Genomic DNA, 21,713 nt, shown 5'->3' on the forward strand with positions numbered 1-21,713 from the left:
GCTTTGCTGTCTTGTATGGATGCATTGTTTCTGTAATATTATCTGTTCTTAACTGCTGAGTAACTTTTAACCATCTACAAAATGCACTTGCCTACCTTTCATAGAAGTGCTGCTCAGTGGTTTTAAAATATTTTGTGTGGTTCTTAGATTGAAGACACCATAGCAATAGTGGTTATTTTTTTATTAAGGTTCCATTTTTAAAAGGCTTTTAATGACTGATTAATTGGCTATTGTAGATTGCTATAGCATGCAAGAGGTCAATAGGTGGCATATATCCACTTAAAACACCTTCTACTGATGTCATCTACATACCGCATACTATATATATTACTGTAAAACACACAACATCTATTATTCGTTTATTAACTCTTTGTAAACTATTCATAAATATCAGGGGGTAACCATGTTAGTCTGTATCCACAAAAACAAGGAGTTCGGTGGCACCTTCAAAAACTAACAGATTTATTTGGGCATAAGCTTTCGTGGGTAAAAAACCACTTCTTCAAATACCACTTCTTCAAATGCATAAGTGGTATTTGAAGAAGTGGTTTTTTACCCATGAAAGCTTATGCCCAAATAAATCTGTTAGTTTTTGAAGGTGCCACCAAACTCCTTGTTGTTTTTTATTCATAAATAGAATCTCAATATAAAGTGTGACTAATAATTATAGCAAATCTAAATATGCATGCCATCATACAGCATAGTAGTTGGAAAAAATCAGCACAAATAAAAATATTTTACAATATGTTTCGTTGTCTATTTTAAAAAAAAAAGTCATATGTGAAATGGATCAAAATGGGAATGAACTAGAAACCACAAACTTTCTTATCCTCCCAAAGTTGTCCTTGGTCAAGTATCTGTTTGATTATAGTCCTTGGTAGGTGGGATATAAAATGAACAGGTTGGATAATATTAACCTGCACTGAGTCTGCCTTTTACACTTTTGATTGTGTCACTTGTTAAGGAAAAAACAAATATTGTGTCCTCTTCAAATATCTTGTCTTCAACTTTTCCAGTTACTTTTTTTCTTTCTCTTTCTCTCTGTCTGCTTTTCCTGTCATTATGTATGTAAAATATGGGATTTGTATTAATCATTCTGTTGTGAGCAAAGAATGGGCCAGATCATTCCATCTGTGGAAAACCTGCATTGCAGAGGGCCCCTCGCAGCTACTCCCATATACCCTTCACTTCCCCTCAGAGCATGGATCCTTTGCAAGCTGTTGCTATGGGTTGCCCTGCCTGCACCCACATCTCACTCCTCACTTCAGGCCTGCTAGTGCCCTCAAAGTGAGTTGATACTGTCACAAGTGGTGTTCGCAGCTGAAGAGAGTGCTACTAGCAAATCTGCTAAACTCTAATGTGGTGCAAGGGGCTACTGCCCCAAACCACCCTTGAACACCAAGTTAGCGTGGAGGGGTTTCCGTGTGCTCTCGGGAACGTATGGTAGAACTCTAGCCACAGGATTCAACCTCAGTGGTTCTGGGAATCCTCCCTGACCCCCAATGCCTACGTAAAGAGTTGTGTAAAGTTCGGTTAAACTTAAGATGCTAAATACATTCTTTTTGATTTTTAATTAATAAAAGCATTGCCACTGTAAATGGGAGTATGAAAGAAATACAGCATCCCGTTGAGCCCTGTTGTAGCAGAGTGGTCACTTTAGATAAGCTATTACCAGCAGGAGAGTGAGTTTGGGGGGGGGGGGGGTGAGAAAACCTGGATTTGTGCTGGAAATGGCCCAACTTGATTATGATACACATTGTAAGGAGAGTGATCACTTTAGATAAGCTATTACCAGCAGGAGAGTGGGGTGGGAGGAGGTATTTTTTCATGCTTTTTGTGTGTATATAATAAGATCTTCTACACTTTCCACAGCATGCATCCGATGAAGTGAGCTGTAGCTCACGAAAGCTTATACTCAAATAAATTGGTTAGTCTCTAAGGTGCCACAAGTACTCCTTTTCTTTTTGCGAATACAGACTAACACGGCTGTTATTCTGAAACCTGTAATTCTATTGGATGTTAATGAGCATTAGACTTATAAAACTTAAAAATTCCCTCTTTGCTGCTAGAGATGTAATCAGGTTAATTTGGCTTCTAAGGACCTAAAGTAGATCAGCTCCAAATTCCAATTTACCCTGGGCAGCATATCATTACTTATTCTCTTATGTGTGAGAGCCACTTTGTTTCACGCTTAACGTAACTCTGCAATCGCAGGAAATAATTATTCTAACCAGGGAAGCTGAGATGTCTGTGGTTTTGGTCTTCCCACAGCAGTTCCGAGCATCCTGGAGCTTCCAAGCCTCCCCTAAGCTCCTCCAGTATGACATCACGGATTTTGTTACGACAGCAGCTCATGCGTGAGCAGATGCAGGAGCAAGAGCGTCGAGAGCAACAACAGAAGCAGCAAGCAGCCCAGTTCATGCAGCAGAGAGTACCACTCAGTCAGACACCAGCCATCAACGTCAGCATCCCCTGTAACCTGCCCCCTCCTACCCAGGTGCCAATGGAAGTCCTCAAGGTAAGTGAGTGTGACTTTGTTCGAGTTCACTGGCTCTCATACTTGTCTAAACATAGTCTATTTAATAGTGACACGGTTACTGATGTTCATGGCAACTAAACTTCACAAATAAGCTGCAGGGTCTGGTTTCATTTTTAGCTTTAACTCAGTGTCCAGTACCAGAGAAGAATGAGAAGTTTTTAATTTGTTCTCAGATGCAAGCTTTAGTTGCAAAATTAACACATTTTTTGTTTGAAAATGTTTTTCACGTATTTGAAGATTCCCTCTTAAAATAATTAATATTTCAAACCAGACTTCCATTTAGAACAAGTTAATTTCTGTTCAATAATTGTTTTAAATACTGAATCAAAATCCATGACAAAAGATCTTCTCAAAAGGACTTAATCTGGAATACGGGTGAGTTTCCAGTCTCTTGCAACTAGCCATTGTAATCCTTTTTTGCTCAAATGTTTTGACGGCTGTTAGTAGCTTTTGGGTTCCTTGTTAGATTAGAAACTGTAGGAGCTTGTTAGTAGCCTGCTGCCGGAGACTATGTAGCTTGCTAATTACCGAGAAAAACTATAACAAGAACAGACTTAGTTTCACACGTGTTGAGTAAGTTGAGATAGAGTAGTGTAGCGTGAAATGCCTTGTTAAAAGAACATACAACATGATTGAAAATAAATGAAATAATGCGACATCAAAGTAAAATTAAGTATTTGCATACTTATTCTGCTTTATCTACCACATGCAACTCCTTCTTAGTTTTCTTTTTATTACAGTATGAAGGTTAGTAACTCTTTCTGGCCAGTAAGCAAACTGTAAACCAGTAAATTCAATTGAAGTTGGTTACAATAGAATATTTTCAGAGCATGGTGTAGTGCTGGCATTTTTGTGTGCCAACTCCATTTTAAGATTTATTTTAACAATACTTTGGTAGATTTAAAGCAAACTGTGTACGCTTGGGGTATCCCGCATCCGATGAAGTGAGCTGTAGCTCACAAAAGCTTATGCTCAAATAAATTGGTTAGTCTCTAAGGTGCCACTAGTCCTCCTTTTAAGTTTTGTATAGATATTTTTGTTTATCGTTACTACATTATCACTTACAGTGGTGTTAGCATTGTTAAATAAAAAGAATGGTAAAAATGCCATTATTGGAGTTCTGCAAAAAGTAAATAAGATGCGATTTGAGTACAGCATTTATATGTTTTCGCCGTGAGGAAGAAGGACATTAAAGAAGGTATCTGAATTTTGATTCAGGCTCTAATTTTCTGACTCTTCCCCCTAATACAGAAGCTATTAAAATGAACAAAGAATAATTTATTTTCCAATCAAACATTTGTGATGAAGAAACTTACTGAATTTCTTGCTAAATGCTCTAGTGTAATTTTAATGTACACGTAGCTGATCGGTGTAAACTGTAATGTGAAATATTCTTCTATTCAGAATACACTTGAATTAACAAGGAAATGATGATGCATTCAGAGTCTCAGTGAAAGAGCTTTATTTCCGAATCTCCCACTGGGTATGTGTAATGTTTTCTACCACCTTTTGGCATTTAATTATAGCAACATATTTGGCTTATTTCTTCTAAATTTGACCACTACTGGAAATATTTAATGCCCTGTTTGTTATGTGATTGCCAGAATCACAGCAGTAGTATTAGGAAGATGCTATAGATTCATTATTTTGTAGCCGCCGCCTTACATGAGAGAAGGGGCAGTTTCTTATTTTTTGATGGCGCCTGAAGTTATAGCAGAGGCTCCAATAGAAAGAAGCTGGCAGGAGGTACCTGCTGGTCAGTTATTAGATAACATAACACTTTAAGGGGGCAGATTCTGCCTGGTCCTCACACACATGCGCAGTTGCGAGAGGCATGAGGATTGCTGGGTATGATGCCTAGGGATCAGGAAGAAGTGAGATCCTTGTGCTCGGAAAAGCCACCTCACTACTTCCCTAGAGAAGACCGTGCCCCAGAATTGACAGGAGATGGCGGCTCCATTGTTCAGCTTCCATCCTCTTCATTTGCCCAAGTTGGAGTAAGGCCCACCCTATAAAGGGGAATAGTAGTAAGTGTGCCCCCATCGTGCACAAGGAGGTATTTTGCCTCTCACTGCTTCCTGTTTTTCCACGTGGTGCAAGGCATTCTGCAGAATCCCTTACTCTGGGCTGTGCCTTGAAAGCACAGTCTACCCCCAAATCCCTATAGGCAACGGAGCAGGAAAACTGTCTGCCAGACACACAGATCGCAGGAATCTTATGTGCCGCTCCATGGTGACTGACTGATTTACATCTTAGAGTGAAATAAATATCTGTGCTAGCACCATCTACGTCAGTGAGTGTAAACCCATACTCTGAGCACCGTAGTTAGTGAAATGACTGACTGACGCTCTGTGGAAGGGGAGAATCCATATAATTTTGCGCTTTTGTTTTTTAAATGTATGGAAGTTGCTAGAATCTCATCTTTTTCTGTTACTTTTAATGTGGATGGTGTTCGATACAAAAATAATAACGCGCACACACATTCCAGGCATGACATTGTGACTCCACAGAAGTCCATGGCAAAATTCCCAAGGATATCAATGAGACAAGAATTTCACCACAGAGGTACATGTATGTTTTAAAGTAGCAGTCAGATTTAAATGTGGAATTGACACCAGGATATCTTTAGATGAAAGAAACTGACAGCCAACTGTATATTGAGGAACTTTTTATTCGCTACATATTGGTTAATCAGAGTTGATATTTTACACATCTGCCTTGAGCTATGTACCAGCTTCTGTAAAGACTGGACATAAGCTTTAATTATGAGTACGGTATTAGGATAGGTGAGTTTATTATCCTGGTAGTCTGGGTTTAATGACTGAACAAAATGCTAGACTAAAACGGGACTTCTGTGCTTTCATAAACGTTAATGTGCAAAGTGACTTTTTAAAAGCAGAGTTGCTGAAGGTTATAGTGTAAACAAATGGGATTTTGGATACCCAATTTTCTTTTCAAAAATCTGATTTTTGAAAAGTAAGTTTCTATCACAAAATACATAAAAACATGAAAATTGGCTTAGGAACACATGTTAAATAAATTATTTACCTTTCTGTTTTCTGTGTTTTTGTCCAACTCCTTTAACTCCTGTGCCTCATTCACCCAGTGTAAAAGTATAGTGATATTTCCACGTCTGACATACAGTGCTTTGAGATGGATGATTTTTTTTAAAAAGCTGTGTTAATAAAATCATAATTAATACAAACCATATACTGTCTGTTATGAAGGTACTTAATACAGCAAAAGAAGAGTAATTCATGTTAGCCTACTTCATATAACTGTAGCACTCTCAAAATTGCATAATAAAATGTAATATGTTCTTTATGGCCACATGAATAAATATGATTTAATGTGCCTAACGATGGGCTCCTAATTGCACGTTGATCTCTGAAGTGGGGTAACTTAGTGTAGTAAGAAAACACCCGACAGAATGAAAACTTCTATTGCTTGGTGAAGGGTAATTAGCTGATATTCTCTGGGAGAAGATCTAATACATCTGCAGCAATACCTGTTAGGATCCTGTATTATAATAGGGTTTGTTGTGGCATTCCATTATGCCCCTGGAAAGCTGACACTGGCTGTACAGAATAGATGCAGGCTGCTTTAAATTTTCATGAGGAATGCAGCCGATTAACCACATCCTGCTATCTCTTTCCCACTGGCCTGAATTAACACTGAGAGCTAAGACTGCAGAGACGTCACTGAGTGACTTGAGACTGATGCAAAATGATTTAGAAGTACTGTGCGTCAAAAATAGGACAAAATAATTTAAAATGTGTTAATTAAATACCTTGTTTACTGGAGGATTTCCAAGGCCCTGAATTCCATACTATGTTAATGTCAGATCTGAATCCATTTTTGAAGTGTGAAACACACACTATTTTTATCTGTATGGAGGAATTTAGCATTTTTGTAATTAAGTCTGTCTTCTTAAAATGGTTCAATGTATTTTGGCTAAGTGATATGGACTTTTAAAAATTTATTTATTTTTTAAACACAGTAACTTCTTTCATCCCAGTGTTCTTTAGTTTTGCATTCATTTTGAAATTTTTTTTGGCGGGATGGGAGGGTTGTTTAATGTTTTGGCCAACCTGAATGTTTGGTCCTTGAGTTGTTCTCCAGATGATAAAGTTCTGAACCGGGGAACATGCGAGTCTAAGCCTTTCATTTGTATGGAATTTATTATTAATTTGTAGTGGCACAGTTCTGTCCCCTACATTGAAGAAACTGCATCAGTTGTACTTCACAAGGGTTCTCTTAAAAGTGTTTTCTTCTACTTATGTTCTTTATGTAGTGAGAATGTGAAAACTCCTGGGTACCTTACACCCCAGTTACAGTAGTAAATCTTAAAATTGTATTGGATACTAAATACTAACCTGGGTAAAGTCTCACCTCTTACTACTGCCTTGTCTTGAAGACTACCATGAAGTCTTTTGTAAAGCAAATCCAATTATATCTCGACTCCTTGTGTATCTTTGATTCCAGTCCATTTGGATTTAGGCCTTTACATGGTATCGAAACCACTCTGGTTGTGTTGGTGGCTGATCACCTCGTAGTTATGACTGAAGGAAGATCTAAAAGACTGCCTCTCAGCTGCCTTTGCTGTCATTAACGTACCTGTAGACCCTCACAGGAGTTGATAGGGTTCCCCTTGAGTGGATCAACTCCTTCGTTGCTGAGAAATCCAGGAAGGTGGTACTGGAGAGTTTACACAGCATTCCGCATGGTTCAGTTCAGTTGTGTTCAAGTCCAAGTATTTGGGACTGCTAAGGGATTAGCAAAGAAGTTTGGAGTATAGCATCTTCAGTGTGCTGATGACACACAGACTTATGTTTCCATCTCTTCCAGCCCTACTGGTGGACAGACTTACTCGGGAGACTTGGGAAGAATCAGGGCTTGGATCAGATTTAGAACCTAGATTGTTTTAGGTCTGAGATTAAACTCAGGCTGGTGGGGAAAACCACTCTGGTTATAGGGATTGTTTGCTGCTAACTTCCAAGGTTCACAATTTAGGTTACTGCTTGATCCCTGCTTCTGGGTGCTCAGATACCAGCAACTGCCAAGAATGTATCTTAGGATCTGCGCTCGGCAATAATTTCAGTCTTTTCTTTAGGATGCAGACACCTGTCATTATCCATCCCCGTGAGTTCCTCAGGTTGGATTTACCATATTGTGAGTGTGACATGGGGCTGCATCTTCACATTGTTCAGAAATTGCAGCAGCTGTAGAATGGGGCTGTTTGATTGGTAAATGGTGCTTCACCGAATGAATCTTACCTGTGTTCCATGGTCTGCACTGGCTATCTGACTTCTGGGCAGAATTTAAGGTCTTCGTTTTGACTTAAGAACGGCCAGACTCAGTCAGACCAATGCTTCATCTAGCCCAGTGTCCTGTCTTCTGGCAGTGACCAGTGCCAGAATTTCAAAGGCAATGAACCAAACAGGGCAATTATCAAGTGATCCCCTGTTGCCCAGTCCCAGCTTCTGCCTATAACCTCGTAAATGGCTTGTGACCTGAGTGGCTGTCTCTTTCCCCAGTGACATAGAGGTTGATTGAGTTACTCAAGCTAATAGGCCTGTGGCTTAAGTGTGGCGAGCTGGCCCTGCCCTGGGTGTTCTCAGGAATCACTGGCTTCAGACCTTGCTTTCTGCTTTAGCTCACAAGCAGCTGAATCTGGGCTCTTTGAGACCTCCTCCTGGTTCTTGTAGGATTTTGTTTGGCAGGCGGGTGTTACTGGGATGATAGCAGTAGGATGAAGGTCAAGTAGATGACTGCAAGTGTGTGTGGAATGAATATTGTGTACTTATGGCCTGAGATGGGTAAGAAATGACAATGTGAGGCAAGTGAATATAATTTTATAACATTCGTGAACGGTGTTTATTTATCAGGTGAAGCATCTAGGGAGATGCTCACTTTAACTTCGGACACATTATCCTGGTTTTTATTTGTAATTCACACGTTGCATGTCCAGCAGAATATGGTTTGAACAAGGACACTAGATGCCAAAGAGCACAGACTTCCTGGCAGATAAAATACCGAGGACATCATCTCATCTTTCTCCTACTCTCACTGAAACTAATGTTACCCTGATGTAACTCAATTAAATTCCATTGCTTTATATGTGTTGGATCCTTTATATCTCTACCTTTTAACTCTCCTTTGGTGTGAGTCCTCTAAAAAAACCAAACAAAAAAACAACCAAATTTGACAGTGGTTAGGCTGCTGGTGTGCTCAGACCACTGCCTATTGGGTTAACCAATATTGTTCCCTCTTTGTCCAGCTGTATCCGTCTGTTCTCTCTTGCTTATACTGAGATTGTAAACCCTTTAGGACAGGGGCAGTCTTTCTGTTCTGTTTGTACAGCACCTAGCAGAATGGGATCCTGGTCCATGACTTAAGCTCTTAGGCACTATGGTAATACAAACTATTACCATCTGGCAGAGATCCTCTGGACCAAATTCAGGCCTAGTATCAGAGAGTACAATTCCCAATTCAGTCAGTGAGAGCTGCTACTGCTTATGTTGGAGCCAAAATTTTTTGTTTTTGTGCTGACCCCACCGTCCAACTCCCTGGCAGTCTTAATGCATCATTTCTAGTCACATGACCCAGATACTGATCAAAACCAGCCCCTAAAGTGAATCTAGTGGGTCTCCTGTGTCAGGTGAAACAGTGTGGTAGCTGTTCCCTGAATTCATCACTTAGACAACTACTAATGCTTCTGCTGTGGCTGGCACCAGCTGCTACCCCTGCCCAATGCTAGATTTCTGTCCAGTTTCATCAATAGCATAGTAATAAATCTGTGGTCTTCCTACTGCATGTTTGTCCCAATATTTATGCTCACTGTCAGGGAGTTGAGAAGGAAGTTTCCCCACTGTACAGCTCCATATTCGTCTCCTGAGCATCACTGGATTCAGACTCCACATCCCGCAGTTTCGAGCGTTAATGGACTTTGTTTGCTACTTGAAGTCCCTCTGCCAAGAGTTCCAATGTTTGTTATTGATTTGTTTATACAGTGGCCTAGATCGATTTCAGGGCATTGCGCAAACAGAATCCTGGTAACAAAACATAAACCTCTCCAACATCTCCTTCATTCAGGTCGTTAAAATTGCCCCTTGTCCTTTTTCTGCCTGTTCCTAGAGAATATGAACAAACAATTCTTTTGTTTTAGAGAATATCCACAAAGCAGGTTCCTGGTTCTGCAAAGTGCAAAATAAAATTGCTCTCTTTATGGCAGTTTGCAGAATATCCACTCCTGCCTTGTGCTTCAGGATAGCACATGCTCTTCCTCCCCAAAGATAGCTAACCTTGAAGTGCCCCATTATTCATACCTGCCACTAAGGGTATGTAAGGGCTAGCCTATGCTGTTGCAGCTCCAATGGTATCACTCAAGCTAGCTGTATTTAAGCTAGCTTGGCTATGGGTACGTTTGCGGCATGCAGTCACACCTCTGATTGCAGCGTAAGGGTATCCTGAATGAACTTCACTATGCTTGTTGGTTCAGACAATTACTCCAAGGTAGGGCTGTAGCTTTTTTTTCTTTATGGTGCCGGTCCCTATTGTATGTAAATGTGAAAGGAAACTCCTTCCTGCAAGCTACTGGATGTGAGGTGTACACACTCCACCTTGTATGATGCCCTTTCCCTTTCTAAAAAGGGACCCAAATCAACACCTGCAGATTCCAAACGCATCGGAATTTGTGCTCTTCAGAGCCCAGAGCCAAAATTTGTGGCTTGGGGCTCCTTCCCCCCCCAGCCCCTTTTTTGCCTGCCTTTGAAGCATTCACTGTTGGTCTCTGCTGATGTTACAATAGATTAATCTGTTGCCTATCCTAGTAGAATACATGCTGTGTCCTAGTACAAACAGTTGAATAGAAAATTTCAAATAGCTGTGGAGGCTCACTAAATGCCCAGCTGCTCAGTTAATCTCATTCCTGATGCACTGCCTACAATAAATTATTATGTATTTTATAGATTTATTTTCTGTGTTTGTAGTTACTTTGAAAGTAATTATCGAATCTCAGTGCCCATGCTCAAATAGTTGTCCTTCCTTCTCATCTCTCCTCTACCCCTAGTGTCTGCACACCGATGCATTGTGTTTCATTTAAAAAATAAATTGGATCAGACACCATGTCTGTCTTTGCCATTTGTAAAATGCCAGACGCCTTTTGGGTGGTACGAATTAACTGCTCTATGCAGCTGTCCAGAAATAGTCTGGTTCTCTTACTGCTCCTGCAATAATATGCCCTGCTACCCAGCAATACTGTGTGCTCTTAATATATTCTCTCTACTTACAGTGTCTAGTTGGAAACAGAGAATTGAAACTCTACATTATCTGTTTCCTTATGGGAGATGTATTTTGCAGCCCGGAAGAACAGGAACAGTGCAATTTTAGCTCCTATCACAGTATTGGTGCACTTGGTTGTGTTTCATGACTTTCTTTTCTTATTGCAGGTTAATTTAAAAGATGTATGATAGCAAGTTGATTTTGTATGTTTGCGCTCCAGTTTTTAATAGATGGTTAGTTAAGCAGTTGGGGCAGTAAATGTAATTGACAATCTTAACTTGAAAGTGATTTTTTTAAATTTTTTTTATTTATTTATTTTTGGTCAGATCAGTTAGTACTGAGATGCAAATATAACTGTTCTACCGAAAGACCAGTTTCTCTCTCATTACTTTTTTAGTGAATTCTAGGAAGTTTCATTGTAGTTACTTTGAGGGGGTGGCAGGAGGTAGTCTTCCTGAAGATTTCTTAGATAAATATAAACATCTGTGCATAAAGAATCTGTTGCAGGCTTAACTCTTAAGTTTTTACTTAAATAAAGGTACCTGTCTGACTAGCTGTGGCCTGATCTACTTGGGTTCTTGTGTCTTGGGTCAGAGGTCATTTAAAAGTGTTCACTCAAGACTTAGAATTAGAACCTCAGGAAAATCGGTAGCTTTGCTTTGGAGACTGCTTGTACAGTACAGAAAGGGGGGAAAAAATTCATTGGCAGGCTGATTGGTGGCTGTTTGCTACTGCTGAAGGAGTTAGTGTGTTAGAATAAACCTGGGGAGAAATGGTTTAGTGGGCAGAGAGCAAATGAGGTGATTAAATTCATATCACTTGGTCCCGTAAGTGCATGACCTGATGCTAAATGTTAGCAAGCCCAAGCTGAGGATTAGCTGGATCTTCGCAGTACAACCTTGTAGTTCCAAATTTACCTGTGATCCTGAAATAAAATCCAGCAGTGAAAAGAGAGATTTCATGTTCTCACAAAGAATTTCATAGTCCACTGGAAGGCAAGAGCTCATGCTGCTCAAATGCCACCATTCCCAGTTTCTTGGGTTCTATAGCCACATGGGTTAGTGATCACTAAGCCTGTTGCAGTTAATCCAGTTCTAAGCATGATCACCTGTTAAGTCCTTGAGGGAGAGACCAATAACATTGGCTCACTGGTTCTTTAAAATGTTTCTGGCTGTATGAATGTTCTGAGCATGCTCACTGGAGTCCAAGCATTAGACCTTGGGAAAGGGGTGGTGCAGTTTGTCTCTGTAGCTGTGGATCTTAGAAGCATTGCAGAGCTTCTGTGGCCCACCAACTAAAGACATTAACTAGGGCTGCAACAAGCCCTTCCTCCAGTCAGCATTAATGCATAAACAGCCCATTGCACTGCCCTGGCTGAGCTGAGAATGGATGCCGAGTGTTAATGTACATCATGGCTGATGCACTGATTGCTTGCTTCAGAGTTTCCTCTTGTGCAAAATTCAAACATGCACTTCCAGAAGAATCTGATCACAGCAGAATGCATGGATGAGGTCGCAGAAGCAACAGGAAAAGGTGCGCTAAGTAGGGTGAGTGATAAGGCATGTGCTGGTATGTGAGCAGCAAAACAGGAAGAACCAGAGGAGGGGAGAGACTGTGAGAAGATAAGGGTGCTGGAACCTTCAAAGTAATAGACAGTGCGTATGGAACAAGGAGGAGAACAGCAGGGAGGGTGTCACTGAAATTCATCGAAGCAGAGCAAAATTACAAGAAAGGGTTTTAAAGTTTAAACGGGGGGGGGATCACAATGCCATACAATGAAAACAAACTTAGGCTTGAGATGTGCATCCTGCAAGTGTGTCTTCGCAAAGTAATCTAACTTGCCAAAACCTACGGACACCTTAATGTCCCCTTGAATTGTACATTCTCGGGCTTAGTTCATTGATAAATTCCAGTAAGTGTTGCTCATTGCTTTAGAAAGGCCTTATTAGATAGTTGGGTTAAACGTTCCATGGGCTGGAACCAATTCATTTGTATTCGTGCTCAATAAAATGAGAGCTATTTCAACAGTGCAGCATGTCTACAAATAATTTCAAGCCATAGCTCGGCAAAGTAGAGCATTTTGGGAGCAGAGCTCAGTGCCAGATGAAAAAAGGAAATATTAAAATATAGGCTGGACTGGCAATGACTGGTGCATATAAATCAGAGGTGGGCAAACTACGGCTCGTGGGCCACATCCGGCCTGCAGGACCCTCCGGCCCAGCCCCTGAGCTCCTGGCCCGGGAGGCTGGTCCCCAGCCTCTCCCCCGCAGCCTCAGCTCACTGGGCTGTCGACGCAATGCTCTCGGCGGCAGGGCTGCAAGTTCCTGGAGCAGCACAGCTGCAGAGCCCGGCCTGACCCGGTGCTCTGTGCTGTGCGGTGCATGGCTGGCTCCAGACGGGCGGCGCCGCCAGCCACTGGCGCTCCAGGCAGCGCGGTAAGGGGGCAGGGAGGGGTTGGATAGAGGGCAGGGGAGTTCGGTGGGGGTAGTGGTTAGGGGTCGGGGCAGTCAGAGGACAGAGAACAGGGGGGGTTGAATGGGGCAGAGGTCGGGGGGGGGCAGTCAGGAAGGAGGGGGGGTTGGATGGGGCAGTCGGGGAGGGGTTCCGGGGGCGGTCAGGGAGAAGGGGTGATTGGATGGGGCAGCGGGGGGCAGTCAGGCGTCGGTTCTGCAGGCAGTCAGGGAGAAGGGGTGATTGGATGGGGCAGGAGTCTCGGGGGGGCAGTCAGGAATGAGAGGAGGAGTTGGATGGGGCGGTGGGGAGCAATCAGGGGTGGGGATCCCCAGGGGACAGGGAGCGTGGGGGTCGATAAGGCCGGGGTCCTGGGGGGGCCGTCAGGGAACGGGGGGGGGCGCCCGTCAGGGGGCAAGAAACGTGGAGGGATATGGGTAGGGGGGCTGGGCCATGCCTGGCTGTTTGGGGAGGCACAGCCTCCCCTGACCAGCCCTCCATACACTTTCCTAAACCTGATGCGGCCCTCAGGCCAAAACATTTGCCCGCCCCTGATATAAATAGTCGGCTTGAGCCACAATTATCTGTGTGCGCATAGTTTTTAATATTATGTTCTATATAAAAATAGGCTAACCAGCTGAACTTTACATGCTTCTATGTTTTAATGCTAAAGTGACTGAGTTGGTGATCGTTTGGTTGGTAGAATTTTCCATGCAGTGATACTGAACAGTGTATTCATGGCTCTGCCATAGACCACCTCCCTGTGTCCTAGGGCTAAATCCTGCCTTGTTTTATGCTGGTGAGTGCAAGGAGCCTTTCCTCTCTGCTCCTGCCACCTATGCACTAGCTAAGGAAGCATTAGGCTGGAATCTTGCTTCAGCACTAGGATAGAGAAGCAGCGAACCAGCTTGAAGTGATGGCTGGACATGTGGGTGGGCCTGCAGGTTCCTTGCTCCTTCATGGAGCAGCGAGCAGATGCTCAACACAGCACCTTCCCCTTTCCGCAAGCCATCGTACTGTATATTCATTATTTGCCCCCGGCTGGCAGCATGGTGTAATTGCTCCCCCTAGCACCAGCACTATTCCTCTCTGATGTGGGATAGATCCTCAAGAGCAAGATTTTGCCCCAGGTCTGCTGCTTATGATGAATGATGTCTCTTAAATTATGACTTGGTTTTTAAACCTTCTGTATTTAAATAAATCAGCTTTCAAATGTTGGTGCTTAAAATAGGCACCTAAGGATGGATTTGGGTACCTAAAAAAATAGGTACCTAATGTTCAGAAGTGCTGAGCATTGACAAATGCAGTCAGTGGATGTGGATGCTCAGCACCACTGAAAAATCCGGCCGAAAATTAGAAGGTACTTGGTAAAATTAGGTCCCAAATTCTTCACTACCAGCCCTTTCCTTTTTTTGTTCTTTGGCAAACATCAGTATCTTGACTCATCGCAAGTGAAGATGAAATGGCCATCTCTGGTGTGCTCCATTGTGCACTATGCCAGGTTTTGGAACCAAATTCTGCCCTTGGATCTGCACGTGAGACTCTTGCTTACCTCAGAGTTCAATCTGGAGACTAGTATTGGTCATCAGTTAACTGCTGCTGAAGAAGGAGCCAAAGAGCACAAAAAAATAGACCTCAGAATATCGGTGGCTTAGTTTACTTTTTAATTCCTTGGCAATGAGGCAGTAGCTTATAAAAGGGCCACCAGATGGTAACAACTTTACCGTAGGATAGATGTTAAAATGTGAAATTTAGGTCTTTAGAATTTATGCAGCCTCGCAAATATGATTCTTTGCTTCAGTTACATAGCTGGTTTGGAAGCATTAATTTCTTAAACCTGAACCTGTAGAGTGAATAAATTGAAACTGACAAGCTGAAGACATTCCTGCCATTCAGGAGAGGCTTAGGGAATTTCTTACTGGCTAAATTTCAAATATGTAGCTTTTCGCCCAGCACTGCATGGCAATTTCAACCTGCCTGGCCGTGACAAGATTAGTTCTTTTCCTCCCCCTTCCTAGCAGTAGTATAAAAAAATTTAGATTAAGTACCAGGCAGAGATGCAAAACCCTAAAAGTAAAAACAAAAAAAACCCCAGCCTTACCTTGAATAATTCTGTCTGTCATTTGATTGGTGCCTTAATTAGCCCCATGTCCTTTAACCTCTTGGGAAATAAGTAAGGGATAAATTTGGGGATCAAGACAAAGACGCACAGAGATTTACCACACACCACTAGGTAATTCATCAAGGAATGTTGTTAATTAGCCCTGCCTCTTTCATTTCTGGCTCATTTATTAAAACTGGTTGATTTAAAATAATGCCTGCTGGTTCATTATCAACGAGTTTCAACTCCATAACTTGGCTCTTAAACAAAAACAATATTATATGGTGTCTGTAACGGGGCCTGGTGTTTTGATTTTGCTTTTTCCATTTCTGAACAATTTCCAGTTTTGTCCTTAGTGACTAATTATTGCATTTCTTTTTGACGATCATCTAGAGCTTTTTAAATTTGATTTCTTGTCTCCCTCTAAAGAGAGTAAGACAGAGGAGAGAAAAAACAAAAATGTTCAAGACTTAGTTGGAGGGTACCTGTCAGGTTTTATTAATTAAGCATGATTTGATGGAATTTAATTGTCTACTTTAGTGTAGTAATAGGCAGGTTGAGGTAATGGTTAGTCTCCTCTTTAGCCCTTTATTATTTGGAAATTGGGTAGCAGCTACATGTGCGATTTGTAGTTTTAATCTCTCACTCTGGAAATGACGTGGTGTGTGCTAGTCTTCAAGTGATTGCTCATATCAACTCCAGTGAATGCGCGCACGCTGTGTGCACAGTCGTTGGGAAGTTTGTGCCCTAGCAGCACTCGTCGGGTCGGCTGTGGAGCCCCCTGGAGCGGCGCCTTCGTGGCGCTCAATGTGTGACGCTGTCGACCCAGCGCCTTTTCAGTTCCTTCTTACCACTAGTGATGGTCGTTGGAACTGTGGCGTCTTGCTTTGCAAGATCCTCACATTTCCCTAGCTTCTATTCGAACTGCTTGTATTTTGAAGTTTAGTTCTTAGTTATTGTAGTTATCGTTAGCTGTTGGGCTGGGGAGTTTACTCTTCACCCCGACTGCGTTCTTCTTGCGGGACTTACATGCCTCCCGGCCTTTCTTCCTAAGGTTGTGTCATACTTCCACGCTAGTCAGGACATTTTCCTGCCTGTTCTTTTATCCTAAGCTACATGCCAGTAGCCGTGAGCAGAGGCTGCGCTCCCTGGATGTTGGGCAAGTACTAGCTTTTTACGTGGAGCTTACTAAGCCATTCAGGAAGTCGAACCAGTTGTTCATAGCCATGGCAGACCGGATGAAAGGACTACCAGTCTCATCTCAAGAGAATATCTACCTGGATCACATCATGCATCCGCACGTTCTATGAGCTAGCCGAAATGCCAGCCCCGGCTCTTATGGCACGCTCCACAAGGGCTCAGGTCTCGGCAGCGTTCCTGGTCCTGGTCCCAATACAAGAAATCTGCAGGGCAGCAGCTTGGTCCATACATTCACTCCTCATTACGCCATTGTCTGGCACGCCAGAGATGATGTAGCTTTTGGCAGAGCAGTGCTCCAATCTGCGATTCCATAACTCTGACCCCACTGCCTAGGTAAGGCTTGGGAGTCACCTAATTGGAATCGATATGAGCAATCACTCGAAGAAGAATAAACGGTTACTCACCTTCTCATCACTGTTGTTCTTCAAGATGTGTTGCTCATATTCATTCCAACCCTTTGCGCCTTCCCCTCTGTTGGAGTAGCCGGCAACAAGGAACTGAGGAGGTGCCAGGTCGGCAGGGTCGTATATTGAGCGCCATGAAGGCGCCACTCCAGGGGGCTCTACAGCTGACCCCACGGGTGCTGCTAGGGGAAAAACTTTCTGACAGCCGTGCACCCAGCTCGTACACCTCTTTGGAAGGGATATGAGCAACAGTTACGAGAAGGTGAGTAACAGTTTTTTACTGAGTCATCTGATTCACTGAATTTCCCATGCTGTTTTAGTTGATATTTTGTATTTCTATACTTGCCATGGTGTTGTGTAGTATTACTCTGTAGTTACTCTGTGCTTCATCCCAGACATAGCTACATGTCAATAATACAAATAATAAATCATCATAATTGGGTGTGAAGCACTCCCTGTGTACAAGGTTGCGTACCATTTTGTTAAGTGCTTTGGAATCCTTTAGCTTGAAAGGCAAATTCATAGGTGTGGGTTTTTTTTTTTTTTTTTTTTTAAGGCCAGATGAGACCATCACGTTCATCTAGTCTGGCTTCCTGCCGACCACAGGAAGTTACCAAGTAGTTCCAGCAATCACACCTGTAATTTCTGACTGAGCTAGAACATGTCTTTTAGAAAAACATTTAATATTGACTGACTTCAAGTGATGAAGAATTTACCACTTCTTGAGAAATCTTATTCCAGTGGTTATTTACCCTCACAGTTAATAACTTGCACCTTATTTTTAGTCTGTTTTGTCATAATTTCAGCATCCAGCCATTGGATCTTGTTACCTGGTTGTCAGCTAGATTAGAGTCCTCTTTATCAAAAATCTTCTTTCTGTGTAGGTATTCTAGATCACATCACCCCTTAATCTTCTGTTCGATAAGAACTAAATAGATTGCTGTTCTTTAGTCTGTTTCACTCTCTCGGTGGAAGGCCGATTTCTCCCCTCTCTTCCCCCCCCCCCAGTCCCTTAATTGTTCTTTGCTCGTTTTCTGAATCCTTTCTAGTTTGTCAACATCCTTTTTGAAGTGTGCATAGCAGAACTGGAGGTAGTATTCCAGTAATGGGGTCTGTCTAATGCTGCGTACATCAGTAATAGCATCTCTCTACTTCTACTTGATATTTCCCTGCTTAAATATCAAAGGGACACATTTATTCTTAATCGCTGCATCACATTGGGAGCTCGTGTCCGGTTTGTTATCCACCATGAACCTTCAAATTCTTTTATGTCATTACTTTCAAAATAGTTGGCCACAACTGTTATCTACATTCTTGGTTCCTACATAACCTTGGGTTTTATTTGTATTAGAATGCATGTTGTACAAGTGAACTCTGATAGTCCTGTAGAATAGACCTGTTCTTTTTATTTACCAGTTTACCAATTTGTGTCATTTGCAAACTTCTTCCAAATCATTGATAAAGATATTGACTAGCATAGGGGTCGGCAACCTGCGGCATGCATGCCAAAGGTGGCGAGCTGATTTTTAGTGGCACTCTGCTGCCAGCCAGGGGCCCGGCCGCCAGCCCTGCTGCCGGCCTGGATGGATGGACAGAACCCCAGGCCAGCAGCAGGCTGAGCGGGGCCAGCGTCTGGGACCCTGGCTGGCAGGGCCCGGCAGGTGGAACCCCAGACTGGAATTAGGCTGAGCATCTCAGCGCGCTGCTGGTCTGGGGTTCAGTCTGCCACCCGCGTTGCTGGTCTGGGCCCCTGCCGGCCGGGGTCCCCGCCGCTGGCACCTCTCAGCCCACTGCCAATCTGGGGTTCCGTCGGGGGCCCCTGTAAATGTAAAATTTATTACTGGCACGTGAAACCTTAAATGAATGAAGATTTGGCACGTCACTTCTCAAAGGTTGATGACCCCTGGACTAGCATTTGGCCCAGAATTGAGCAATTTGGGACCCTACTAGAAATGCTCCCCTTGGATGATGATTCCCTATTTGCTGTTTCTTTATAAGCTATCAGTTAATGGTGTTTTAATCTATTTAATATGTGCCACATTGATTTTTACTTTGTGTATCACTCAACATTTTTAATCAGATAGTTGTGGAGTACTGAGTCAAGTGTCTTATAGAAATCTAAATATATTATTGTCAACACAACTGCCTTTGCCAGCCAAACTTATAATATTAAAATGATATCAAGTTTGACAACACCTATTTTCCTTAAACCCAGGTTGGTTTGCATTAATTATACTAATATCCTTTAATTCATCATTGATTGCATCCCATGTCAGCTTTTCCATGACTTTGCCCGAGATTGATGTCACGTTAACTGGACTGTAGTTACCCAGGACATCCCATTTACCTTATTAAATGTTGAAACACAATTATCTTTTTCCAGTTCTCTGGGACTTCCAGCACTGCAAGAATTGTTTAATATTACATCAATGACTGTGAGTTGCTAAGTCAATTTTTTATAAACTCTTGGGTGCAAGGTATTTGGACCTGCAGATTCAAAAACTTCTAAATACAGCATTTAAACACAGGCTGATGTTAATCCGACACTTTTGTTAAATCATGAAATATATTCTTGTTACATGTGGGATGAATACCTCAGAACACATACTGATGCAAATATAGCGTTGTGTTTTTTCCTAAAATGTCACCAGATGGCACTAGAGTTTCCAAATGTTCTAATATATCTGCTTAGTAAAGCCTTCATTTGTTGGTGCAAAGGGTATTGGGGACTGTTCCTTTCTCCCTAGAAATTAGAATAGTACACCATAAGTGTTGAACAGCAATTTAGAAACTGCAGTATAAGTGTATCTCAATCAACTAAGGTCCCAAAGACACTCAAACTGCTACTTGTTGCATGCTTGATACCCCTATGAAATCAGAGATTACTTTTGTAAACCCAAATTACATTGAGAAAGCTGTGAACGGCATACAGAAACGCACCCAACACGCAACGGTTTCAAAGGTTGGTTTGGGAGTGGCTGTGTGTGTGTGTGTCTGTTTTCCTCATCCTCCCACATTTTTGAGTGGGAGGCATGAGAAAGAAATGGCAGTGACTTCCTGAGTCTAGAGTCCAGGCATCTGCAGACAGTGGGAAGCCAGAAGGGACTGGTGCATGGAAGCATGGAGAAGCAGTAGCGGGTCATCGCTCCTGGAGGAGCCATCTTGCTGTGTGGTGTAATTCTGACTTGGACATGGTAGCTCAGTGAGTGAATGGTTACTACAGCTGAGTGGTGGTTTCCAGGGTTTCTACCAGGGAAGAGTCTCTGAATAAACACAAAAAGAAAAGGAGTACTTGTGGCACCTTAGAGACTAACCAATTTATTTGAGCATAAGCTTTCGTGAGCTACAGCTCACTTCATCGGATGCATACTGTGGAAAGTACAGAAGATCTTTTTATACACAGAAACCATGAAGAAATGGGTGTTTACCACTACAAAAGGTTCTCTCTCCCCCCACCCCACTCTCCTGCTGGTAACAGCTTATCTAAAGTGATCACTCTCCTTACAATGTGTATGATAATCAAGTTGGGCCATTTCCAGCACAAATCCAGGGTTTAACAAGAATGTCAGAGGAGGGGGGGTGGGGTAGGAAAAAACAAGGGGAAATAGGTTACCTTGCATAATGACTTAGCCACTCCCAGTCTCTATTCAAGCCTAAGTTGATTGTATCCAATTTGCAAATGAAGTCCAATTCAACAGTCTCTCGCTGGAGTCTGGTTTTGAAGTTTTTCTGTTGTAATATCGCAACTTTCATGTCTGTAATCGCGTGACTGGACACTACAGTGCTAATAAACGATGGTCACATAAACACCACCCTATACCGGAAACCTACTGACCGCTATTCCTACCTACATGCCTCCAGCTTTCACCCTGACCACACCACATGATCCATTGTCTACAGCCAAGCTCTGCGATACAACCGCATTTGCTCCAACCTCTCAGACAGAGACAAACACCTACAAGATCTCTATCAAGCATTCTCACAACTGCAATACCCACCTGTGGAAGTGAAGAAACAGATTGATAGAGCCAGAAGAATTCCCAGAAGTCACCTACTACAGGACAGGCCTAACAAAGAAAATAACAGAACTCCACTAGCCGTCACCTTCAGCAACCAACTAAAACCACTCCAACGCATTATTAAGGATCTACAGCCTATCCTGAAGGATGACCCAACACTCTCACAAATCTTGGGAGACAGGCCAGTCCTTGCCTACAGACAGCCCCCCAACCTGAAGCAAATACTCACCAGCAACCACATACCACACAAGAGAACCACTAACCCAGGAACCTATCCTTGCAACAAAGCCCGTTGCCAACTGTGCCCACATATCTATTCAGGGGACACCATCACAGGGCCTAATAACATCAGCCACACTATCAGAGGCTCTTTCACCTGCACATCCGCCAATGTGATATATGCCATCATGTGCCAGCAATGCCCCTCTGCCATGTACATTGGTCAAACTGGACAGTCTCTACGTAAAAGAATAAATGGACACAAATCAGATGTCAAGAATTATAACATTCACAAACCAGTCGGAGAACACTTCAATCTCTCTGGTCACGCGATTACAGACATGAAAGTTGCGATATTACAACAGAAAAACTTCAAAACCAGACTCCAGCGAGAGACTGTTGAATTGGAATTCATTTGCAAATTGGATACAGTTAACTTTAGGCTTGAATAGAGACTGGGAGTGGCTAAGTCATTATGCAAAGTAACCTATTTCCCC

At 42.5% G+C, this 21,713-nt stretch overlaps 1 protein-coding gene across 7 annotated transcripts in view; it reads left to right on the forward strand.

The window, feature by feature from the left end:
- Positions 1-21,713, forward strand: part of MITF (melanocyte inducing transcription factor) — a 166,580-nt gene that overhangs the window by 98,367 nt on the left and 46,500 nt on the right. For all 7 annotated transcript variants that reach the window (XM_077821303.1, XM_077821304.1, XM_077821309.1 and 4 more), the window contains exon 2: positions 2,272-2,518. In XM_077821303.1, the coding sequence (XP_077677429.1) occupies positions 2,272-2,518 (247 nt within the window). The remainder of the gene's footprint in view (positions 1-2,271; positions 2,519-21,713) is intronic.

This window comes from Eretmochelys imbricata, chromosome 7 (genome assembly GCF_965152235.1).
Source record: "Eretmochelys imbricata isolate rEreImb1 chromosome 7, rEreImb1.hap1, whole genome shotgun sequence".
Classification (NCBI taxonomy): domain Eukaryota; kingdom Metazoa; phylum Chordata; order Testudines; family Cheloniidae; genus Eretmochelys; species Eretmochelys imbricata.